General features: G+C 56.3%; 2 protein-coding genes across 4 annotated transcripts; both read right to left on the reverse strand.

Annotated features, from left to right (window-relative positions):
* Positions 1 to 666: 666 nt before the first annotated feature.
* ETV3 (ETS variant transcription factor 3) lies at positions 667 to 13,587 on the reverse strand. Of its 3 annotated transcripts, XM_084223342.1 has the most exons (5): positions 13,455 to 13,587; positions 11,128 to 11,183; positions 8,797 to 9,034; positions 6,357 to 6,472; positions 667 to 1,857 (listed from the first exon to the last, which is right to left on the reverse strand). In XM_084223342.1, exons 2-5 carry the CDS (start codon positions 11,171 to 11,173, stop codon positions 746 to 748), a joined length of 1,512 nt encoding a protein of 503 aa, XP_084079468.1. In that variant the 5' UTR covers positions 11,174 to 11,183; positions 13,455 to 13,587; the 3' UTR covers positions 667 to 745. The 3 variants fall into 3 exon arrangements, with proteins under 3 accessions (XP_084079468.1, XP_084079469.1, XP_084079470.1); XM_084223343.1 differs by lacking the exons at positions 8,797 to 9,034; positions 11,128 to 11,183; positions 13,455 to 13,587 and adding an exon at positions 8,103 to 8,168; XM_084223344.1 differs by lacking the exons at positions 8,797 to 9,034; positions 11,128 to 11,183; positions 13,455 to 13,587 and adding an exon at positions 7,758 to 7,801.
* CD244 (CD244 molecule) lies at positions 13,296 to 24,938 on the reverse strand (the record flags this gene model as incomplete). The annotated part of the gene is made up of 9 exons (XM_084222934.1): positions 13,296 to 13,454; positions 13,731 to 13,945; positions 13,998 to 14,006; positions 16,781 to 16,958; positions 17,508 to 17,599; positions 18,493 to 18,612; positions 19,303 to 19,599; positions 20,525 to 20,866; positions 24,866 to 24,938. 9 exons carry the CDS (start codon positions 24,936 to 24,938, stop codon positions 13,296 to 13,298), a joined length of 1,485 nt encoding a protein of 494 aa, XP_084079060.1.

Below are 24,938 nucleotides of genomic sequence, written 5' to 3' on the forward strand. Positions count from 1 at the left end.
AAAAAACCAAACCCCAACATTTTTAATGCGTTAGGATTAAAGGCATCCGGTTAATTTTGTGTTATTCCCATTCCCATTCCCTGAAAAAGTTTGGAGAGTTTTGCTCATGGCTTCTGCGAGAGAGAGAGAGAGAGAAAAAAAGGCGGGAAAAGGGAATTTTCCCCGGAAATCCGCCGGGAACGACGCGGCCTCCATCCCGATTTTCCGAGTTTTCCTGAATCCTCTTCCCCCCGCCCAACCCCGCTCCGTGGACAGTGCAAAATTCCCGATGCAAAATTCCCAAGCTCCTCCTTTTCCCAAAAAAAGAAAAAAAGAAGAAAAAAAAAAAAGAACCAAACCAGCTCCTGGATGGCCGGGGAAACCTCGCATCCGTGAAAAAACGAAAAATCCCAAAAAAAACCCCCCCTGGATCTGGAGATTCCCGGTGTCCCAAAAAAGCCCGGGAGCAGCCCCGAGGCCGCGCCTGGAATTCCTCCATCCCAGTCCTGGAGCTCGAGCCGGCTTTTCCCGGGAAAACCGAGCGGGAATTCCGGCCGCGTCTTCACCTGCAAGTCAACAACAGAAACAACACAAAGCCCGAAGCTGCCCGCCCCCCTCCCGTCCCCCACCCCCGAAATTCCCCAAAAACCCCGCACCTAGCCCGCCCCCCGCCCCTCCCGTAGCCCGAACTGCTCGGCAACCTTGCTACATAAATACACGGATGTTTCTCCGGGTGTTTTCCAAGGTTTTTTTGTTCCAGCCGGGATTAGGTGTCGGAGGCGGCGGCCACGGCTTTGGGCAGGTGCCAGATCCCGTTGGGCCGGGGCTCCTCGGGCATTTCCTGCCGGGAATCTCCGTTCCAGCGGCGCTTCAGCCGCAGCTTGGGGGGCATCAGGGCGTCCTCCCTCCTCTCCTGCCCCGCGCCGTCCCCGGAGCAATCCCGGGCTGCTTTCTCCGCATTCTCCTCTCCGGACGAGCCGGGCTGAGCGGGGCCGGGCGCCCACGCCGGAGCCGCCGGGCGGGCGAACACCGGCACCTTCTCCTCCTCCTCCTCCTCCTCCTCCTCCTCCTCTTCCTCCCCGTGGCGCTTCTGCGGCTTCTCCTCCTCCTCCTCCTCCTTGTCCGGCGCGGGCTCCACCTTGACGCGGGGCAGCGGCGGGGCGGGCTCGGCGGCGGCGGCGGCGGCGGCGCCCTCGGGGCTCTCCAGGCGCTCGCGGTTCTTGCGGCCGGCGGGCGGCGGCTGCAGCTTGATGGGGAACTGCGGCTGCTCCTCCAGCGGCACCGGGCACTGCAGCGGCGGCACCACCAGCGGGTAGCGGGGGAAAGTCCGCGGGCTCAGGTGGTAGTTGAACACGGAGCAGGCCTGCGAGTGCAGGTAGTGCTTCATCTCCTCGGGGTTGAAGGAGAAGCAGCTGCTGCCGGCGGCGGCGAAGGGGCTGAGCCCCGGCGACGGGCTGTAGGAGAAGAGCGTGGGGGTGAGCGACAGCGCCGGCGAGATGGGCACGTTGAGCACGCCGGGGCGGCCCGGCAGCGGCGACACGGCGAAGGGGCTGTGCGGGTGCTCGGGGAACATCCCGGGCCGGGAGAAGAGCGGCAGCACCACCTCGGGCTTGCGCTTGGGCCCCGCGGCGGCGGCGGCGGCCGCGGCGTGCGGCGGCGCCAGCAGGTCCCGGCGCCAGTCCGGGGCGGCCTCGTCCAGCTCGGCGGGCTCGGCCTTGCGCTCGGCGTCGGGCAGCGGCGGCTCGGCGTGCGGCGGCAGCAGCGGGCCCGGCGCGAAGCGGCCCGCCGCCTCCTCGGTGGGCGAGTGCGGCTCCAGCGGCGGGAAGTGGAAGCGGGAGGAGGCGGTGGGCACGGGCGGGGCGCTCTGCGGGACCACGCCTGGAAAAGGGGGAAAAAAGGAGAGTTAGGGGACGGGGATGGAGCGGGGGAGCCGGGGGAGTGCGCGGGGAAACGCGGGGAGGGGTGCGAAATGTCCGCCCGAACGGCTGGTCCGAGTGGGGAGGGCGTCAGGGCCTGGAAAGGTCTGAGAGACCCACGGGAAACTCAAATATCCATGGAAATGACTGAGATATCCATAGAAATAACTGAGATATCCATGGAAATGACTGAGATATCCATGGAAATGACTGAGATATCCATGGAAATGACTGAGATATCCATGGAAATGACTGAGATATCCATGGAAATGACTGAGATATCCACGGGAAACTGAAATATCCATGGAAATGACTGAGATATCCACGGAAAACTGAAATATCCATGGAAAAACTGAAATATCCATGGGAATGACTGAGATATCCACGGGAAACTGCAATATCCATGGGAATGACTGAGATATCCACGGAAATGTCTGAAATATCCACGGGAAAAACTCAAATATCCATGGAAATGTCTGAAATATCCATGGAAATGTCTGAAATATCCACGGGAAAACTAAATATCCATGGAAATGACTGAGATATCCATGGAAATGACTGAGATATCCATGGAAATGACTGAGATATCCACGGGAAACTGAAATATCCATGGAAATGACTGAGATATCCATGGGAAAACTGAAATATCCATGGAAATGACTGAAATATCCATGGAAATGACTGAGATATCCATGGGAAAACTGAAATATCCATGGAAATGACTGAGATATCCATGAAAATGACCGAGATATCCACGGGAAAACTGAAATATCCATGGAAATGACTGAAATATCCATGGGAAAAACTGAAATATCCATGGAAATGACTGAGATACCCACGGGAAACTGAAATATCCATGGAAATGACTGAGATATCCATGGGAAAACTGAAATATCCATGGAAATGACTGAGATATCCATGGAAATGACTGAAATATCCATGGAAATGACTGAGATATCCATGGAAATGACTGAGATATCCATGGAAATGACTGAAATATCCATGGAAATGACTGAGATACCCACGGGAAACTGAAATATCCATGGAAATGACTGAGATATCCACGGGAAAACTGAAATATCCATGGAAATGACTGAGATATCCACGGAAAACTGAAATATCCATGGAAATGACTGAGATATCCACGGGAAACTGAAATATCCATGGGAAAACTGAAATATCCATGGAAATGACTGAGATATCCATGGAAATGACTGAGATATCCACGGGAAACTGAAATATCCATGGAAATGACTGAGATATCCACGGGAAACTGAAATATCCATGGAAATGACTGAAATATCCATGGAAATGACTGAGATATCCATGGAAATGACTGAAATATCCACGGAATTATCTCATCTGAGAGGGGATCTCACCAGTCGATGGAAATGTCTGAAATATCCACGGGAAAACTGAAATATCCATGGAAATGTCTGAAATATCCATGGAAATGACTGAAATATCCACGGGAAAAACTCAAATATCCATGGAAATGACTGAAATATCCATGGAAATGACTGAAATATCCATGGAAATATCTCATCTGAGCAGGGATCTCATCAGTGCACGGAAATGACTGAAATATCCACGGGAAAAACTCAAATATTCATGGAAATGACTGAGATATCCATGGAAATGTCTGAAATATCCATGGAAATGTCTCAAATATCCATGGAAATCTCTTCTCTGAGGGGGGATCCCATCAATCCATGGAAATGTCTGAAACACCCATGGAAAAAACTCAAATATCCATGGAAATATCTCATCTGCGCAGGGATCTCATCAGTCCATGGAAATGTCTGAAATATCCATGGAAATGTCTGAAATATTCATTGAAATCTCTTCTCTGAGGGGGGATCTCATTAATCCATGGAAACGTCAGAAATATCCACAGAAATATCTCAAATACCCACGGAAAAAAAACCCTCAAATACCCACGGAAACCTCTCCCAATATCCATAAAAATATCTCAAAAATCTCAAAAAGGAAATACCTCCACTGTCCACGGAAACCTCTGAGGGGGAATTTCATCAATCCATGGAAGACTATCTCAAAGATCCACAAAAATCCCTCAAATTCCCACCCAAATCCCTCAAATTCCCACAAAAATCCCTCAAATTCCCACCCAAACCTCTCCTATTTCCACCTCCTTTTTGCACCAGAAATCTCCATGAGGGTCAATCCTGGAGAAAAACCCAAAATTCCAGGTTGGTTGTGCCAAACCCTGCCCCCCTGGGAATGAAAAGGGCTGGGATTAACCGTGAGCGTTCCAAATCCTCCCCAATTTTTAATTTTTTTTTATTTTCCAAGCGCCCCAGGGACAGGAGGGAGCAGGGAGAGGGAGCTGGGAACTGCCCGGACTCGTTTGCTCCCGGTTAATTACGGAATTACAGCTCCAGACACATCTTCCCACCCCCCCACCACGTTGTTCCCTGGCTTGGAAAAGACATTCCCTCCTCCCAAAGCAAAAAAAAAAGAAAAGAAAATAAAACAAACCCCAGCAGGGCCCACACAGGTGAAGGAGACACCGACACCTGGAGGGAATTTTTCCCTTTTCTTTTTTTGGCCTTCCCGGAGCCTTGGAAAAACAAAACCTTGCAGATTCCCTCAGGGAGGGGAGGGGAGCCGGCGCCTGACGGAGGCTCCAGCCTGGAAAAATCCCTTTTTTCCCCACACAGAACCTGCTTTTAGCCCTCTTTTCCCTGCTGTTTTCCCTGCTGGATCGGGATCCTCCAAATCGGGACTTTTTTGTGGAGAAAAATTTGGAATTTTTGGGAGCAACGACTTGCAGACGGGTTTTTTAACTTTATGGATTCAATAATCACCAATTTCCCCACTTTTTCTGCTTTTTTTCCTGTTTTTTTTCCCTGCTGGATTGGCCTTCCAGGCTTTGCCCTGCAGCACAGTGTGCCAGGCCCAGCTCCTCTAGAATTGAGATTTTGTGAGGAGAAAAGTCTGGAATTTTTGGGAATACTGACTTCCAGAGGGGTTTTTCTATCTTTATGGATTCAATAATCACCAATTTCCCCACTTTTCCTGCTCTTTTTCCTGTTTTTTTTCCTGTTTTCCCTGCTGGATGTGCTTTCCAGCCTTTCCCCTGGAGCAGCTCGTGCTAGGCCCAGCTCCTGTACATTGAGATTTTGTGAGGAGAAAAGTTTGGAATTTCTGGGAATATTGACTTCCAGAGGGTTTTTCTATCTTTATGGATTCCATTATCACCTCTTTCTCCCCTTTTCCTGCCCTTTTTCCTGTTTTTTTTCCTGTTTTTTTCCCTGCTGGATGGGCTTCCCAGCCTTTCCCCTGGAGCAGCTCGTGCTAGGCCCAGCTCCTCTAAATTGAGATTTTTTGTGGAGAGAAGTTTGGAATTTCTGGGAATACTGACTTGCAGAGGGGTTTTCTATTTTTATGGATTCAATAATCACCTCCTTCTCCCCTTTTCCTGCTCTTTTTCTTGTTTTTTTTTTCCCACTGGATCGGCTTCCCAGCCTTTCCCCTGGAGCAGCTCGTGCCAGGCCCAGCTCCTCTAAATTGAGATTTTGTGAGGAGAAAAGTTTGGAATTTCTGGGAATACTGACTTTCAGAGGGGTTTTCTATCTTTATGGATTCAATAATCACTGATTTCCCCACTTTTCCTGCTCTTTTCCTGCCAGATTGGTGCTCCAGGCTTTGCCCTGGAGCAGTTCGTGCCAGGCCCAGCTCCTCTAAATTGCGATTTTGTGAGGAGAAAAGTTTGGAGTTTCTGGGAATATCAACTTCCAGAGGGATTTCCTGTTTTTATGGATTCATTTTCCCACCGTGCCTGATCGGGACAATCCCCCAGCTGTAGGAATTTGGCTCTTAGGGGGTTTAATTCCATCCAAAATCCCCCTGGAAAGACTCTTTTCCCAAGAAACCGCTGCTGACCCCGGGATAAACGTGGCAAAACTATTTTAGGGCAAAAAAGGGACATTTATGCTCCTTTCCCAAACTCTTCCTTATTATTCTATGTTGTTTTCCAGGAAAAACGTTTGATTTTTAATCAAAATCCAAGGAATTCCCGGTTTCCTCCGGGACCGCCGCGATCCCTGTGGAATCCCTCCCAACTCCGGGGCAGGAATAGATTTAAAAATAGCAACTTTTGGTGGAAAAGGAGCGGGAAAAGGGGGAGAGGAGGCAGAAAGAAGCCGTGTATTTGCAGGAGGAGGCCCCGTGAGCTCACCTGAGCCGCTCCGGGATTGCATCCCGAGGCTGATCCTCTTATCCCACAAATCCCAACAATCCCCGGGGAAAGACAGACAAACCCTCAGCCCACATCCCCACAGCTCCCAGGCTCTGGGCCTTTTACATCCATCTGGCTGTGGAAAAAAACAAATCCCACATTCCTGTTTTTTTTGTATTTTTTGGGGTTTTTTTTTTGGGTTTTTTTTGGTGTTTTTCCCCCCAATTCCCGCCCGGAATTCCCAAATTCCCGGGGCTCACCGTTGGGCCGGATGTTGATGAAGGGATAATTGGGCATCACCAGCTTGTTGAAGTTGAATTTGTAGGTGAATCTTTTGCCCTTGGTCTTGTGCAGGATCCTCTTGTTGTAGTAATATCTGGAAATGGATTTGAAAAGGGGAAAAAAAACGATTGAAGGACTCAAAAAATCCAGAATTCCTTCCTAATTCCTGAGGGATTCCTTCATAATTTCCTGTTTAAACCAAAATTCTATGGAGTTTTGGAATGTCTGGGGGTGGAGTGGAGCTTAAATATCATTAAAAATCCAGAATTCCTGGAGGATTCCTTCCTAATTTCCTGCCCAAATATCCTTAAAAATCCAGAATTCCTGAAGGATTCCTTCCCAATTTCCTGCCCAAATATCCTTAAAAATCCAGAATTCCTGAGGGATTCCTTCCTGATTTCCTGTTTAAACCAGAATATGGAATTCTGGGATGATTTGGGTTGGAAAGGGCTCCAATATCCTTAAAAATCCAGGGCCAGGGGCAGCTCCAAGCTGGAATTGGGCACTCCCAGGGATGGGAAATCCAGGGAATTACCCGGACCAGGGACAGATTTATCCCCAAAATCCCTTTAAATCCAATCCAGGAACATTTTGGGGTGGAAGAAGGACCTTAAAAACCCCCACCCCAAACCCTGAGGGACGAGCCTACAGCAGCGTGACATCCAGCTGGAAAAACCCCAAAATCCCATGGAAAAACCCCAAAATTCCATGTGGTTAAACCCTTGAAAATCCCTAACATTCCATGGGGTTCAAAGCCATGAAAAACCCCCAAATCCCATGGGGTTAAACCCTTGAAAATCCCCAAAATCCCATGGGGTTAAACCCATGAAAACCCCAAAATTCCACGGAGTTAAACCCACAAAAAACCCCAAAATTCCGTGGGGTTAAAGCCATGAAAAACCCCAAAATCCCATGGGGTTAAAGCCAGGAAAAACCCCAAAATCCCATGGGGTTAAAGCCAGGAAAAACCCCAAAATCCCATGGGGTTAAAGCCAGGAAAAACCCCAAAATTCCACAGGGTTTAACCCATGAAAAACCCCAAATCTCACCAGCCTGAGAGCCCGGCTGAGCTTGTTGTAGTTTATCTGGTGCCCCCAGAGCTGCAACCCCAAAACCCAGAGAGGGGCCAATCCCGGAGAGATGACCCCAAAACCCCCAAAATTCCAGATTTTGCATGAAAATCCCCCAAATCCTGCTGACCTGAGAGCCTGGCTGAGCTTGCTGCAGCTCACGTGGGGTTTACATTTCTGGTGCCCCCAGAGCCGCGCCACCAAAACCCAGAGCGGGGCCAATCCCCATCACCCCAAACCCAGAGAGATGAGTACAAAAAACCCCCAAAATTCCAGATTTTGCAGGAAAATCCCCCAAATCCTGCTGACCTGAGAGCCCTGCTGAGCTTGTCGTAGTTCATCTGGGGCTTGCACTTGCGGCGCCTCCAGAGCCACAACCCCAAAACCCACAGTGGGGCCAATCCCATCACCCCAATCTCGGAGAGCTGACCCCAAAAACCCCCGAAATTCCAGATTTTGCAGGAAAATCCCCCAAATTCTGCTGACCTTAAAGCCCGGCTGAGCTTGCTGCAGCTCACGTGGGGTTTACATTTCTGGTGCCCCCAGAGCCGCGCCACCAAAACCCAAACCCCATCACCCCAAACCCTGAAAGACGAGCCCAAAAAACCCCAAAAATTCCAGATTTTACAGGAAAATCCCCCAAATCGCACCGACCTGAGGGCCCTGCTGAGCTTGTCGTAGTTCATCTGGGGCTTGCACTTGCGGCGCCCCCAGAGCCGCGCCACCAAAACCCAAACCCCATCACCCCAAACCTGGAGAGATGGCCCAAAAAACCCCCCAAAATTCCAGATTTTGCAGGAAAATCCCCCAAATCGCACCGACCTGAGGGCCCTGCTGAGCTTGTCGTAGTTCACATGGGGCTTGCACTTGCGGCGCCCCCAGAGCCGCAACCCCAAAACCCAGAGCGGGGCCAATCCCCATCACCCCAAACCCAGAGAGATGAGTACAAAAACCCCCAAAATTCCAAATTGTGAAGGAAAAAATCCCCCAAATTGCACCGACCTGAGAGCCCTGCTGAGCTTGTCATAGTTCATCTGGGGTTTACATTTCTGGTGCCCCCAGAGCCGCGCCACCAAAACCCAAACCCCATCACCCCAAACCTGGAGAGATGGCCCAAAAAACCCCCCAAAATTCCAGATTTTGCAGGAAAATCCCCCAAATCCTGCTGACCTGAGGGCCCTGCTGAGCTTGTCGTAGTTCACATGGGGTTTACATTTCTGGTGCCCCCAGAGCTGCACCACCAAAACCCAGAGCGGGGCCAATCCCATCACCCCAAACCCTGAAAGACGAGCCCAAAAAACCCCCAAAATTCCAGATTTTACAGGAAAATCCCCCAAATCGCACCGACCTGAGGGCCCTGCTGAGCTTGTCGTAGTTCATCTGGGGCTTGCACTTGCGGCGCCCCCAGAGCCGCGCCACCTCGTCGGGGTCCTTGATGACGAACTCGCCGTACTCGCCCTGCTGCCAGGCGATGACGTGCCGGAACTCCTCCTTCTGCAGCAGCTCCAGGATGAAGTGCCACAGCTGGATCTGCCTCGAGCCCGGGCTCGACTCCGTCTTGTACGCCCACTCCGGGAAGTGGTAGCCTTGGGGGGGAGAAAATGGGGAAAAATGGGAAAAAACGGGGAAAAATGGGAAAAAACGGAGGAAAAATGGGAAAAAAACGGAAAATCCAAATTAGGGAATGGTGGGAGATCAGTGGGGTTTGGGCAGGAGGTGAGATTCTGTTCAAGATTCCGTGTGGGAAAGGGGAGATCCAGGTTTCCCATCCTTCTGACTCCTTCGAGCCCCGTTTCCTTGGAAAATGCACCCAAAAAAATGCCCCAAAGACCCCACGGAAAGCCCCGCTCCGAGGGAGCCCCAGGTGGGATTTGGGGTTCTTCCCTCCAGGATGAAGGGTCACAGCTGGATCTGCCTCCAGTCTGGGCTGGACTCTGTCTTGTACGCCCTTGGGGGGAGAAACGGGGAGAAAATGGGGAAAAATGGGAAAAAACGGGGAGAAAATAAGAAAAAACGGAGGAAAAATGGGAAAAAACGGGGAAAAATGGGGGAAAAACGGAAAATCCAAATTAGGGAATGGTGGGAGATCAGTGGGGTTTGGGCAGGAGGTGGGATTCTGTTCAATATTCCATGTGGGAGAGGGGAGATCCAGGTTTCCCATCAATCTGACTCCTTCCAGCCCCGTTTCCTTGGAAAATGCACCCAAAACCCCACAAAAAACCCATTGAAAATCAGTAAAATTTGGTGGGAATCCCATTAGTTTCTGTTGCCTGGAATTTGTTCCATGTTCCGTGTGGGAGCAGGGAATTCCAGGTTTGCCATCCATTCCTGACTCCTTCCAGCCCCGTTTCCTTGGAAAATCCACCCAAAACCATCAGAAAACCACTAAAAAAATCCTCTAAAACTCGTGAAACACCACCCAAAAATTGTAGAAACTGGGTGGAATTCAGTATTCCGTGTGGGAGCAGGGAATTCCAGGTTTCCCATCCATCTGACTCACTCCTGACTCATTCCAGCCCCACTTCTTTGGAAAATCCACCCAAAACCACCAAAAATGATAAAAAATTTCCAAAAAAACACCAAAAATGACAAAACTCAGCTGGAATTCCATTAATTCCTGGTGCCTGGAGTTCTGTTCCATATTCCCTGTGGGAGCAGGGAATTCCAGGTTTGCCATCCATTCCTGGCTCCTTCCAGCCCTGTTTCCCTGGAAAATCCACCCAAAAACACCAAAACCCCACAAAAAAGCCACTAAAAAACCATTGAAAATGGGTAAAATTTGGTGGGAATCCCAATAATTCCTGGTGCCTGGAATTTGTTCCACATTCCCTGTGGGAGCAGGGAATTCCAAGTTCACATCCATTCCTGACTCCTTCCAGCCCCGTTTCCTTGGGAAATCCACCCAAAACCATCAGAAAACCACTTAAAAAACCCACTAAAACCCATGAAAAACCACCCAAAATCGGTAAAATTCGGGTGGAATTCCGTGTTCCGTGCCCAGGTTTCCATCCAGCTCCTCATCCCTGACTCCTTCCAGCCCCGTTTCCTTGGAAAATCCACCCAAAAGACACAAAAAAACCCCTAAAAGCCCCAAAAACGGCAGAGCCGGGCTGGACCCGCTGGGATTCCGCTCCAAACCCCCGGATGGAACTCGGGCCAGAAAAAATCCTAATTTGGGGTGGTTTGGGGTTTTTTGGGGTTTTTGGTTTGAAAAAACTGATCTGGGCTGGTGGTTTTTTGGGGGGAAAAATCTGATTTGGGATGGGGTTTATTTTGGGGGAAAAATCTGATTTGGGGTGGTGATTTTTTTGGGGGGGAAAATCCGACTTGGGGTGGGTTTTTTTTGCGTAAAAACCCGATTTGGGGTCAGGGGTTCATTTTAGGAAAGATCCAATTTGGGGTGAGGTTTATTTTGAGAAAAATCCGATTTGGGGTGGGTTTTTTTTTGGAAAAAGCCGACTTGGGGTGGATTTTTTCAGGAAAAATCCTATTTGGGGTGGGTTTTTTTGGAAAAATCCTATTTGGGGTGGGGTTTTTTTTGGGAAAAATCCGACTTGGGGTTGGTTTTTTTGGGAAAAATCCGACTTGAGGTGGGTTTTTTTTGGGAAAAATCCAATTTGGGGTGGGTTTTTTTGGGAAAACCCCCCTTTTCTCGCAGTGCCCCCCCGGCCCCGCTCACCCCCTCCGCCCTCGGGCTTGTCCACGATGCTGCAGCCGGCCTTCATCCTCTTCCTCCTGGGGGGAAATGGGGGAAAACGTGGGGAAATCGGGAAAAAAACATGGGGAGGAAATGGGGCAAAACTGGGGAAATTGGGAAAAAAACATGGGGGGAAATGGGGGAAAAATGGGGCAAAACATGGGGAAATCGGGAAAAACGGGGGGGAAATGGGGCGGGAAATGGGGAAAAACGTGGGGAAAAAATGGGGGAGAGAGGGTCCGGAGAGACTGCCCGAGGAAAAAATGGGGAAAAAAATGGGGAAAATGGGAAAAAATGGGGGGGGGAATGGGGAAAAACATGGGGAAAATGGGGGAAATGGGGAAATCGGGGAAAATGGGGAGATAATGGGGAAAATGGGGAAAAACATGGGGAAATTGGGCAAAAAACGGGGGAAAAAGGGGGGAAAATTGGGGCAAAAATGGGGAAAAGTGGGGGGAAAATGGGGGGGAGAGGGTCAGGAGAGACTGCCCAGGGAAAATGGGGCAAAAAATGGGGAAATTGGGAAAAATGGGGGGAAATGGGGGAATAAAGAGGGAATAAAGTGGAAAAAATGGGATAAAGGAAGGGGAATAAAGGGGGAAAAGGCAAGAGAAGGAGGAAAAAAGGGGGAAAAAAGTGGAAATGGAGAGAAAGGTGGAAAAGGGGGAGGGGGAAGGGGAGCAAGGAGGGAAATTTCCCTGGCTGGAATGGCAGGGAGGAGACAAAACAAACCCTGCTCAGAGCCCAGACGGGCTGGGCTGCCAAAATCCACAGCTGGGAGCCGGCCCAGATGTGCCCGGGCAGGAGGGGAGGGACGGGAAACCGGGGAGGAACGGGGGGAAAACGGGAAAAGTGGGGGAAAACGGGGGAAAGACGGGAAAAACAGGGGGGAAATGGGGAAAAAATGGGAAAAACAGGGGAAAACGGGGGAAAATGGGGGAAAAACAGGGGGAAAATGGGGAAGAATAGGGGAAATGGGGGAAACCTGGGAAAAATGGGGGGAAAATGGGAAAAACAGGGGGGAAAAACAGGGGGGAAATGGGGAAGAACGGGGGAAAACAGGGGAAAAACGGGGAAAAACAGGAAAAATGGGGAAAAACGGGAAAAACAGGGGGGAAATGGGGAAGAACGGGGGAAAAACAGGGGAAAATGGGGGAAAAACAGGGGGAAAATGGGGAAGAACGGGGGAAAACGGGGAAAAATAGGGGAAAAATGGGGGAAAAACAGGGGAAGAACGGGGAAAAAACAGGGGGAAATGGGGAAGACCGGGGAAAATGGGGGAAACCAGGGAAAAATGGGGGGAAACCTGGGAAAAACCGGGGAAGAACGGGGAAAAAAGGGGGAAACCTGGGAAGAATGGGGGGAAACGGGGGAAAAACGGGGAAACCGGGGAAAAATGGGGAAAAATGGGGGGGAAATGGGGAAGAATGGGGAAAAACCGGGGGAAAACAGAGCAAGAACGGGGGAAAACGGGGAAAAACAAGGGAAGAACAGGGGAAACCAGGGGAAAACGGGGCAAACCGGGCGAAAACCGGGAAAAACGGGGAGGGGGGAGCGGGAGCAAAGGGAAATAAGGGGAAAGGGAAATTTCCCTGCGGGAGCGGCGGGCCGGGAACTGCCCCGAGCCCCGGGCAGGCTCCGGGAGCCGCGGGCCGGAGCGGAGCCCCCCGAGCCCGCCCCGCCCCGCCGCCCGGCCCATCCCGGCCCCGGCCCCGCCGCCGCCGCCGCCGAGGCCCCAAATGGCCGCCGGGAGGGGCCGAGCGGCGCCGGGGCGGCGGCGGGGCCGGCCCGGGGCTGCGGCTCTCCCGCCGCGCTCCCGCCGCCCCGAGCCTGTCCCGGCCTGCCCGGCCCGCCCCGGCCCCGGGCGGTGCCGCTCCCCTGCAGACACCCCCGGAGCCGCCGGCCGGGGCCTCCCACGCTCCCCGCCCGGGAATGCGCCGCGGGGGGGCCGCTCCCGCTCCCCGCGCCCGGTGCCCACCCGGTACCGGAGCGGGGGGGGCCGCTCGGGGAGCGCTCGCCCCCGCTCCCCGGGCGGTGCCGGCCAACCCCCGCCCCCCCGGATCCGCCTTCTCGGCCGCTCCGTGTTTACCCGGCCCCCGCTCCCCTCCCCCGGTTACCGGGACCCCCCCCGCCGTTACCGGGGCTGCGCTTCAGCCCCGCCGCCCCCGGAGAGCGCCGCGCAGCCCCCGCTCCGCCCTCCGCGGCAGCTCGGGGGGGGCTCTCCGCCGCCCCGCCGCGCTCCCCCCCCGCCGGTGCCCCCCGGTAATTCCGGGCGCCCCCCCCAGCCCCGCGGTCCCCCCGGGACGAACCTGCGGGGGCGGCGCGGGCCGGGAGGAGCGAGGCGGGTTCCGGGAGAAGGAGGAGGAGGAGGAGGACGGGAAGGGAGGGGGGAAACGGGGAAGGAGGCGGGCGGGGACCGGGGCGGGGGGGGGGCGGATCGTTCCCGGTAGTGCGGGGAGGGGGGGGAGAGGAGGCGGCTCGGCTCTCGTTGCTCGTTCCGCTGTTGCTGTCGTCGGTGGCGCCGCCGCTTCTTCTTCTTTTCCTTCTTCTTCTTCTTCTTCCTCTCCTTCTCCTCCTCCCGGTGCCTCCCCCGCGCCGCCGCCGCCGCCGCCGCCGCCGGAACCGGAACCGCCGCCGCCGCCCACGCGCTTCCGGGCAGCGCGCGCGCCCACGCGCTTCCGCTTCCGGTCCCGGGAGAGGGGGGAGGGGCCCGCGGGAGCGCGCGCGCGGGAAACGCCCCCTCCCCTCATAAACAGCGGCCCGGAAAAACGGGCGAAAAACGGGAAAAAACGGGCAAAAACTGCGATAAACGCGGGTGAAACAGCGAGAAATGGAGAAAAACAGGGATATACGGGCAAAAACTGCGATAAACGCGGGTAAAACAGGGGTATACGGGGAAAAACAGCGACAAATGGGGCAAAACCAGCGATAAACTGGGAAAAACCGGGATCACCGGGGCCAAAAAGGGATAAACAGGGAAAAACCCCTAAACCGGCTGTAAACAGACCCAAAATGGGCCCAAACCGGCCCAAAAGCAGCTCCCGAGCGGAGCCAAAGCCGGGGCCAAAGCAGCCCCAAATAACCCCGAAACCAGCCCAAAACCAGCCCCAAAAACCCCAAAACCGGCCCCAAAAACTCCAAAACCGGCCCAGAACCAGCCTCAAATAACCCCAAACCCCAAAATCCCCCAGACCACCCCAAAAAACCCCAAAACAGAACCAAACCCAGGGCCAAAACCAGGCCCTGAACATCCCAGAACACCCCAAAAAACCTCAAACCACCCCAAAAAACCTCAAACCACCCCAAAAAACCTCAAACCACCAGAAAATCCCCCAAACCACCCCAAAAAAACTCAAAAAACCCCAAACCCAGGGCCAAAACCGGGCCCTGAACACCCCAGAACAGCCCCAAACCACCCCCAAACCCCCCGAACACCCCCAAACCCAGCCCAAAAAACCCCAAAACACTCCCAAAACCCTCAAAAACACCAAAAAACCCTCAAAAAACCCCAAAACAGAACCAAACCCAGGGCCAAAACCAGGCCCCAAATACCCCAAACCAGCCTCCAACCCCCCAAACTGCCCCAAAACCCCCAAAACTCAGCCCAAACGTCACCAACATTTATTTGCTGCTATTTACACGGTGGGGGGGGGGGGGGTGGGGGTCCCCTGTCCCCTCCCGGGGGTCCCCGCTGTCTCCAGGCCCCGTCACGGCCCCCAGACCCCCGATTTCCCCAAATCCGGGGCACCCCAAAACCCCCGGGGATCCCAAAACCCCTCTGGGACCCCCCAGGGACCCCAAAATCCCCTGGGGACCCCAGAACCCCCTCTGGGACCCCCAAAACCCCTCTGGGACCCCCAAAAACTCCTCTGGGACCCCCAACTCGGGTCCCCCTCCCCAGAACAGTCCCGGACAGGGAATTGGGGACAGAGCCGAGGGTTTTGGGGTCAGAAACGGGGAAATACATCCAGTTTTGGGGTCAGGGGGATCATTCCACCCCAAAAACCCTCGGGGACCCCCAAAAACCCCTCTGGGACCCCCAACTCGGGTCCCCCTCCCCAGAACAGTCCCAGGCAGGGAATTGGGGACAAACCCAGTGATTTTGGGGTCAGAAACAGGGAAATCTGTCCAATTGTGGGGTCAGGGGGATCCTCCCACCCCAAAACATGCGGGGAACACCCAGGGACCCCACACCCCCCGAGAACCCCCGGGGACCCCCCAAATTCTGGCTGCACCACCTCGGATCGGGATCCCCCTCCCCAGAACGGTCCCAGGCAGGGAATTGGGGACAGAACCGAGGGTTTTGGGGTCAGAAATGGGGAAATCCGTCCGGTTGAAGGGTCAGGGGGATCATTCCACCCCAAAAACCCTCGGGGACCCCCAAAAACCCCTCTGGGACCCCCAAAAACCCTCGGGGACCCCCAAAAACCCCTCTGGGACCCCCAACTCCGGTCCCCCTCCCCAGAACAGTCCCGGACAGGGAACTGGGGACAGACCCAAAGGTTTTGGGGTCAGAAATGGGGAAATCTGTCCAGTTGTAGGGTCAGGGGGATCATTACACCCCAAAACATGCGGGGAGCACCCAGGGACCCCAAACCCCCCCGGGACCCCCCAAAAGCCCCCCCGGAACCCCCCAAACCCCCCCGGGACCCCAACTTTGGGGGGCAGCAGCAGCAGGGGATTGGGGACAGGGCCGGGGGTTTTGGGGTCGGGGGGTCCGTCCGGCTGTGGGGTCGGGTTTGGGGTCGGGGTTTGGCACACGACGCTCGCAGCCCTTCCCGGGTCCCGGCGCGGCGGGGCCTGCGGGGAGACCCCCGTGGGGGCGGGGTCTGCGGGGGGCAGCCCCCTCCCCACTGCCCCTAATGCCCTTTATGGGGTTAATCCCCCTCCCCATCCTTAATGCCCTTTATGGGGCAGCCCCCTCCCCACTGCCCCCAATGCCCTTTATGGGGTTAATCCCCCTCCCCACTGCCCCTAATGCCCTTTGGGGCAGCCCCCTCCCCACTGCCCCTAATGCCCTTTAGGGGACAGCCCCCTCCCCATCCTTAATGCCCTTTATGGGGCAGCCCCCTCCCCACTGCCCCCAATGCCCTTTATGGGGCAGCCCCCTCCCCACTGCCCCTAATGCCCTTTGGGGCAGCCCCCTCCCCATCCTTAATGCCCTTTATGGGACCGCCCCCTCCCCACTGCCCCTAATGCCCTTTATGGGGTTAATCCCCCTCCCCACTGCCCCTAATGCCCTTTATGGGGCAGCCCCCTCCCCACTGCCCCTAATGCCCTTTATGGGGCAGCCCCCTCCCCATCCTTAATGCCCTTTATGGGGCCGCCCCCTCCCCACTGCCCATAATGCCCTTTATGGGGCAGCCCCCTCCCCATCCTTAATGCCCTTTTTGGGGTTAATCCCCCTCCCCACTGCCCCTAATGCCCTTTATGGGGCAGCCCCCTCCCCAATGCCCCTAATGCCCTTTATGGGGCAGCCCCTCCCCAAAAGCCCCTTTCCCCTTTCCCCTTTCCCCTTTCCCCTTTCCCCTTTCCCCTTTCCCCTTTCCCCTTTCCCCCGGCTGTTTTGGGGCGTCCCCGAGGGTCCCCGTTCTCGGGGTTTTTGGGGTGTTTGGGGTGTTTGGGGTCCCCTCACCTGGCCCTATGTCACCTCCTCGCCCGTGTCCTCCGGGGCTCTCTGCTCGCCGCCCCCCGGGGCCGATTTTGGTGATTTTGGTGATTTTGGCGATTTTGGCGATTTCGGCGATTTTGGGGCCGCGGGCTCGGCCTCGGCTTTTTGGGGTTCGCTGGGTTCCTGCGGGGCCTCGGGGGGGCTGGGGCCCTGCGGGGCGACATTCGGGGTCCCCCTCGGCTTTTGGGGTCCCCCCGAGGTTTTGGGGTTGCCGAGGTTTTGGGGTTTTGATGGTTTTTGGGGTTTTGATGGTTTTTGGGATTCCCAGGATTTCGGGGTTCCCCTCCTGGTTTTTCGGGACTCCTGCAGTTTTTTGGGGACCTCCCCGTGGTTTTTGGGATCCCCTGGTTTTTTGGGACTCTGGTGTCTTTTGGGGAACTCTCCCCCTTTTTGGGAACTCTCCCCATTTTTGGAGCCTCGCTCGGTTTTTAGGTTTCCCACCGTTTTTGGGATTTCCCGTGGGTTTTTTGGGGGGATTCCTCACAGATTTTGGGGATCCCTGTGATTTTTAGGGACCCCCCGGATTTTGGGGACCCTCCCCGTTTTTAGGGACTCCGGTGGCTTTTGGGATTCCTGCGGTTTTTTAGGACTGCAGCGGTTTTTGGGATTTCCCGTGGTTTTTTGGGGATTCCCGCGGTTTTTGGGATTTCTCGTGGTTTTTGGGGTCCCCCCCGGTGCTCGGGGTCCCCACCTGGTCGTTGCCCTCGGGGGGGCTCCTGCAGACGATGTCGCTGTACTGGGGCTCCCCGGGGCTCTCCTCGGGCGGCGCCGTGGGCGTGGCGGCTGCGCGGGAAAACGGGGAGAAAACGGGGGAAAACGGGAAAAACGGGGAAAACGGGGGGAAAATGGGGGAAAACGGGGGAAAAATGGGGGGAAAATGGGGGAAAAGGGGGGGGAAATGGGGGGAAAATGGGGGAAAAAACGGGGGGAAAAGGGGGGGAAAATTGGGAAAATGGGGAAAAACAGGTGAAAATGGGGGGGAAATGGGGGAAAAGGGGGGGAAATGGGGAAAAACAGGGAAAAAAACGGGGGAAAATGGGAAACAGGGGGAAAAACGGGGAAAAAAGAGGGGGGAAACAGGAAAACAGGACAAGAAAATGAGTAAACGAGAAAAATGAGAGAAATAGGAAAACCAGAAAAGCAGGGAAATGGGGAATTGGGAGTTTGGGAATGGGAACTGAGGAGTTGGGATTTGGGAATTGGGATTTGGGGAATTGTGGATTGGGGATTTGGGGAATTGGGAATTGGGAATTTGGGAATTGGGGAATTGTGGATTGGGGAATTGGGGAATTGGGAAATGGGATTTGGGGATTGGGGAACTGGGAATTTGGGATTGGGGAATTGGGGATTTTGGAACTGAAGATTGGGCATTTGGGAATTTGGGATTGGGGCTTTGGGAATTGGGGATTTGGGGAATTGGGGGATTGGGGAATTGGGATTTGGGGAATTGGGGATTTTGGAACTGGGGATTGGGCAGTTGGGAATTTGGGGATTGGGAGTTGGGAGTTGGGAATTGGGGAATTGGAGATTGGGGAATCAGGATTTGGAGATTCAGGAATTTGGGGAGTTGGGGATTCAGGAATTTGGGGAGTTGGGAATTTGGGGATTCAGGACTTTGGGGATTTGGGGATTCAGGAATTAGGATATTCAGGTTTTGGGCTGTGGCCGGTGCCCACCTGCCTCGGCCGCCTTCTCGCTGTTGGCTCTCCAGCACCAGAAGGCGCCGCCCAGGCCCACGGCCACCAGGATGAGCGAGAGCACCACGTAGCCCGAGGTGGAGAAGGCCGAGGGGCCCCCTGCCCGCGGGACAGCGTCACCGGGGGGGACATCACAGGGGGGACATCGCAGGGGGGACACCCCGGGGGTGACATCGCAGGGGGGACACCCCGGGGGGACACCCGGGCTGGGCCATCTCAGCTGTGTCACCTTGGCCATGCCGCCCCACCTGTGTCACCTCAGCCGTGCCACCCCAGCCATGCCACCCCAGCTGTGTCACCTTGGCCATGTCACGTTGGTCATGTCACCCTCAGCTGTGCCACCCCAGCCATGCCACCCCATCTGTGCCACCTCAGCCGTGTCACCTTGGCCATGTCACCTTGGCCATGTCACCTTGGCCATGCCACCCTCAGCCGTGCCACCCCAGCCATGCCACCCCACCTGTGTCCCCTCAGCTGTGCCCCCATCCCCCCCAGCCATGTCCCCATGCTGTCCCTGTGTCCCCAGGCTGTCCCCAGTTCCAGCCCAGCCATGTCCCCACGCTGTCCCCAGGCTGTCCCCAGTTCCAGCCCAGCCGTGTCCCCACGCTGTCCCCACACTGCCCCCACGCTGTCCCCACGCTGTCCCCACGCTGTCCCCACGCTGTCCCCGTGTCCCCATGCTGTCCCCACGCTGTCCCCACGCTGTCCCCACGCTGTCCCCACGCTGTCCCCACACTGTCCCCAGGCTGTCCCCAGGCTGTCCCCCGGCTGTCCCCGTGTCCCCCTCACCTCCGCCCTGGCACAGGCTCTGCAGGTCGAACAGGGCGACCTTTTGGTCGGCGGGGTTGCTGACGGTGCAGGCGTAGGTGACGTTGGTGGCGGTGGGTGGCAGTGCCACCCGCAGCGTGGTGCCGTCGGGGGACAGCTGGTGGCGCCCGGGGCCCAGCTGGCCCCAGGTGAGGCTGTCGCGCCGCCAGGTGACATTGACGGCGCCGCGGCCGCTGCCCTGGCACTGCAGGGTGAGGTTGCACCACTCGAGCGTGCTGGCCAGGAGCTGGCTGCGCGTCCGGGGGCTGGGCACGGCCTCTGCGGGGAGGGGGCACGGGGGTGGCACCAAACAACCCTAAAACTGCCCAATAACACCCCAAAAAACCGCCCCAAAAACCACCCAAAAACCCCTCCCAAAACTCCCCCAAAACCGCCAAGGCACGGCCTCTGCGGGGAGGGGGGCACGGGCTGGCACCAAACACCCCTAAAACTGCCCCAAAAACTGCCCAAAAACCCCCCAAATGCACCCCAAAACCACCCCCAAAAACCGCCCCCAAAACCGCCCCAAAAACCACCAAGGCACGGCCTCTGCGCGGGGGAGGCACGGGGTGGCACCGAACAGCCCTAAAACACCCCAAAAACTGCCCAAAACTGCCCAAAAACCACCCAAAACCGCCAAGGCACGGCCTCTGCAGGGTGGCACGGGGGTGGCACTGGGCTGGCACCGAAACCCCTCAAAATTCCCCCAAAACCCCCCAAAAAATCCCCCCCAAAACCCCCCGAGGCCCGGCCTGTGCGGTGAAGGACCAGCACCAGCACCCCCCAAACCCTGCCCGTGCTCCGTGCCTCAGTTTCCCCACCCAAACCCCAACGTAACCAAGTGAATGATGAACTGATTAACTAATTAATGAATTAATTAACCATTCCTCACCGTAGATAGACAGGGTGAAGGACTGACCATCCACCAGCGCCGCCTAAAACCCATTTTGTGCTCCGTGCCTCAGTTTCCCCACCCAAACCCCAACTTAACCCAATGAATAATGAACTGATTAACTAATTAATGAATTAATTAACCATTCCCCCTCACCGTAGATGTACAGGGTGAAGGACGGACCATCCACCAGTGCCGCCTAAAACCCATTTTGTGCTCCATGCCTCAGTTTCCCCGCCCAAACCCCAACTTAACCCAATGTATAATGAACTGATTAATTAATTAACGAATTAATTAACCATTCCCCCTCACCGTAGACGGACAGGTTGAAGGCCTGGTCGTCCACCAGGGCCGGCTGCAGTTTGATGCGCGCCCCGAAGACGCCGCTGTCGCCGCGCTGCAGCCCGCGGAGCCGCAGCGCCGTGCCGTTGACGAGCTCCAGGCGCCGCCCGAAGCGGTCCCGCGGGTCCGGCCGCTCCAGCCCGCCCGGGCCCACCTCGGCCACCTGGATGGTGGCGCCGGTGCCGCCCGAGAAGCTCCACTCGATCTCCTTCACCGTCTGGTTGGGCAGCAGCGCCGGCGACAGCAGCACGGAGCCGCCCAGGACGCCGTTCACCTGGCGCGGCGGGGCCCGCGACTGCCCGAAGAGCAGCTCTGCGACACAAGAGTGGCACTGAGAGGGGCTGGGGACACCTGGGGACAGCTGGGGACACCTGGGGATGGTCTGGCTGGGCGGCAGTGCTGGTGACAGAGGGACAGAGCCACCCAGGACAGCGTTCACTGGCCCAGAACTGCCCAAAGAGCAGCTCTGCGACACAGAAATGTCACCACAGGGGGTTTGGGGACACCTGGGGACAGCTGGGGATGGTCTGGGGACATCTGGGGATGGTCTGGCTGGGCGGCAGTGCTGGTGACAGAGGGACAGAGCCACCCAGCACGCCATTCACCAGCCCAGAACTGCCCAAGGAGCAGCTCTGTGACACAGAAATGGCACCTGAGAGGGGCTGGGGACATTTAGGGACCTTCTCGTTGGGGTTGACAGCAGGACAGAGCCACCCAGGACACCGTTCACCCGCCCAGAACTGCCCAAGGAGCAGCTCTGGGACACAGAAATGTCACCACAGGGGGTTTGGGGACAGCTGGGGATGGCCTGGCTGGGTGGCAGTGCCGGTGACAGTGGGACAGAGCCACCCAGGACAGCGTTCACCTGCCCAGAACTGCCCGAAGAGCAGCTCTGGGACACAGAAATGGCACCTGAGAGGGGCTGGGGACAGCTGGGGACACCTGGGGACACCTGGGGACCTTCTTGTTGGGGTTGACAGCAGGACAGAGCCACCCAGGACAGTGTTCAGTGGCCCAGGACTGGCCAAGGAGCAGCTCTGCGACACAAGAGTAGCACTGAGGGGCGCTGGGGACAGCTGGGGACATCTGGGGACATCTGGGGACCTTCTTGTTGGGGTTGACAGTAGGACAGAGCCACCCAGGACAGCGTTCAGTGGCCCAGGACTGGCCAAGGAGCAGCTCTGTGACACAGAAATGTCACCACAGGGGGTTTGGGGACATTTAGGGACATTTGGGGACATCTGGGGATGTTTGGGGATGGTCTGGCTGGGTGGCAGTGCCGGTGGCAGAGGGACAGAGCCACCCAGGACAGCGTTCAGTGGCCCAGAACCGGCCAAGGAGCAGCTCTGGGACAGAAAAGTGTCACCAGAGAGGGTTTGGGGACGTCTCGGGACGTCTGGAGATGTTTTGGGGACACTTGGGGACATTTGGGGACCGTTTTGTGGGGGTGGCAGCAGCACGGAGCCGCCCAGGACAGCGTTCACCTGCCCAGGAGTGGCTGCAGAGCCACCCTGGGACAGAAGGATGTCACCAGAGGGGGGCTGGGGACAACTGGGGACAACTGGGGACGCTTGGGGACACTTGGGGACGTTTTTAGGATGTCGGGAGAGCACTTTGAGGATGTTTGGGGACGTTTTGGGGTCACTTGGGGACATTTTGTGGACGTTTTTAGGATGTTTGGGGACATTCGGGGACATTTGAGGCCCTTGTGGGGTCATTTGGGGACGTTTGGGGAGGAAGAGGAGGAAGAGGAGGAAGAGGAGGAAGAGGAGGAAGAGGAGGGTCCTGGCAGCGGCCTTGGCCGGGTTTGGAGCCGTCGGTGTCGTTGAACAAAGAGGGAGAAGCAGAAATTTTGGGGGAAAAGCGGCCAAAAAGGTGACTCAATCCCAGGAGAGGAATTTCCTCCAAAAAGAGAAGGAAAGCCGGAAATTTTGGGGGGAAAAGCGGCTGAAAAGGGGAACGGCTGCGGGTCTGGAGCGGCGTGCGAGCTGAAAAAAGAGGGAGAAGCGGAAATTTTGGGAGAAAATCAGCAAAAAAGGTGAACGGACAAACACGAGGTCTCTGAGCCTCCAAAAAAGAGAGGGAAAGGCAGAGAGGCTTTGGGGGAAAAATCGGCCCAAAAGGTCCAAACCTAAAAGCTACAGGTTCAGATGCGGCCCCATCTGAACTCGGGGCTCTCACCAGAACAACGCTCCAGCAGAGACTGGGTGGAATTCCCAGCCAGAATTTCCAAAACCTCATTTTCTGCCTCAAAACGCGCCTCCTGCAAGAGCCCTGCGGAAAACCGAGAATGGGGTTTTTCCCTTGGGTAGAATTTCTGCAAAATTGGGGCTTTTGGGGTAGAATTTCTTAAAAAACTGGTGGTTTTCTGGGGAGTAGAATTTCCACAAAAAGGGAGTTTATTTGGGGTAGAATTTCTGCAAAATTGGGTTTTTTGGGGGGCAGAATTTCTGCCCAGCTCCTGCTCCCAGGAGCCGCTGGGCAGCTCCAGGCAAATTTTGGGACAAAACCCCAAAATTTCGGGATTGGTGATTCCCCCCTGATCCCAGCCTGATCCCAGGGGAAGGTTCTGAGATTCCATCTGGGATTTTATTTTTTTTTCCTCTTTTTGGCATTTCCCTGGAAAAATTCCGCTCGGCGCCGCCGCCCCCGCTGCGGGCAGCGCCCTCCCCCCGCCAAGCTGTCACCTGCGCCACCCCCGCGGCCCCGGGAACTTCGGGATTTCGGGAATTTCGGGATTTCGGGAATTTCGGCACCAGCGGCTCCGCCCGCCGGGGACCGGACGGGTCCCTCCCGCCTCGGGGACATTCCCGGTGTCCCCTCCCGGTCCCTGTCCCGGTTAAATCGGGGTTAGACCCGGGCGGCGCTCGGTGCGGGTTCCGTTTGGCCCGGGTTGGATTCCCGCTTTTCCCGGGTTTAATTCCCGCTTTTCCCGGGTTTAATTCCCGCTTTTCCCTGGTTTAATTCCTGCTTTTCCTGGGTTTAATTCCCGCTTTTCCCCGGTTTTATTCCTGCTTTTCCCGGGTTGGATTCCCGCTTTTTCCCGGTTCTATTCCTGCTTTTCCCGGGTTGGATTCCTGCTCATCCCGGGTTTGATTCCTGTTTTTCCAGGATTTGATTCCTGCTCATCCCGGGATTGATTTCTGCTTTTCCCGGGTTTCATCCCTGCTCATCCCGGGCTTCATTCCCACTTTTCCAACCCGACTTTAAAGCCGAGGGAATTTTTGAGCGCTCGGTGAAGTTTTTTAGGGAGCGAAGCCCCCCAGACCCCAGGGGAGGATGCTGAGAGCAAGGAGGGGCCGGGGAGGGGCTTCCCGAAACCCCTCCGGAATTCCAAAATCCTCTGCCGAATTCCAGGATCCTCTCCCGATTTCCAGGATCCTCTGCCGAATTCCAGGATCCTCTCCCGAATTCCAAAATCCCCTCCCGATTTCCAGGATCCTCTCCCGATTTCCAGGATCCTCTCTGGAATTCCAGGATCCTCTCCCGAATTCCGAGCCCCGCTCCCCCTCCGGGGCGGTCTCCATCCCCCTCCCCATTTCTCCCCGGGGTTCGCAGCCCCCCGGGCGCTCCCTGCGCTTTTCCCGGGATTTTTCCCGTTTTCCATCCCGGCGGGAGCGGCCGGGGGGGCTCGGGGGATGCTCGGCCCCTCCCGCGCCAAGCGCCGCCCCGGCTCAGCCTGTTTATCCCAGATCCCGATTTTTTCGGGAGCACGAGGCTCTCCCGCAGCGCGGAGAGGAGGGAGAAGGAGGCGCGGGATCCATCCCCGCTCCTGATCCGCCCCAAACCTCCGAAAATCCCCAAAACCCGAATCCAGCCTCGCTTTTAGCCCCGCGTCTCTTCCCCCCCGCAGCCGGGCTGCGTTCCCAGCGCTCCCAATCCCGGGAATTCGGGCTTTTCCCACCTTGCCCGGGCCGGGGTTCGGGGGCATCACCTGCGGCACCATCCCCGCCAGGCCAATTAATCCCCGGGGCAAATGAACCCCGTAATTAAGGCGCCCGTGCGGCCGGACGCTCTCCCGCAGGAACGCTCCCGGGGGGGATTTACGGGAATTCTGGAATCTTTGGGAATTCCGGGGGGATCCCTCGCTCCCGGCTTTACGTAAGGAGCCGGGGAGGGGGAAAAAAACATCGCAGCCCCTCCATCCAAAAAAAAAAAACCCAAAAATCCGCGTCGGGAGGGGTGGGAGAGCCCGGCGGGCCCCGGCCGCGCTGGATGCGGCGTTCCAGAGCCTTCCAGGGCTGGGGGGGGCCGGGGGTCCTGCCCGAGCCCCCCGCGGGTCCCGCGGCCCCGGGGTCGCCCCCGACTCACCTGGGCCGAGCCCCAGCAGCGCCAGGAGCAGCGAGGGCAGCCGCGATTTGCCCCGCGGCCATTCCCGCTCCAT

This window comes from Fringilla coelebs (genome assembly GCF_963513975.1).
Source record: "Fringilla coelebs genome assembly, chromosome: 29".
In the NCBI taxonomy this organism is placed as follows: Eukaryota; Metazoa; Chordata; class Aves; order Passeriformes; family Fringillidae; genus Fringilla; species Fringilla coelebs.

Coding starts and splice junctions, on each gene's coding strand:
- ETV3 (XM_084223342.1), bottom strand. CDS start 11,173: ATGAAGGCCGGCTGCAGCATCGTGGACAAGCCCGAGGGCGGAGGGG. Junction 9,035..11,127: donor CAAGCCCGAGGGCGGAGGGG/GTGAGCGGGGCC, acceptor CTCCCCCCCAAG/GCTACCACTTCCCGGAGTGG. Junction 6,473..8,796: donor AAGCTCAGCAGGGCCCTCAG/GTCGGTGCGATT, acceptor ATCCATTTCCAG/ATATTACTACAACAAGAGGA.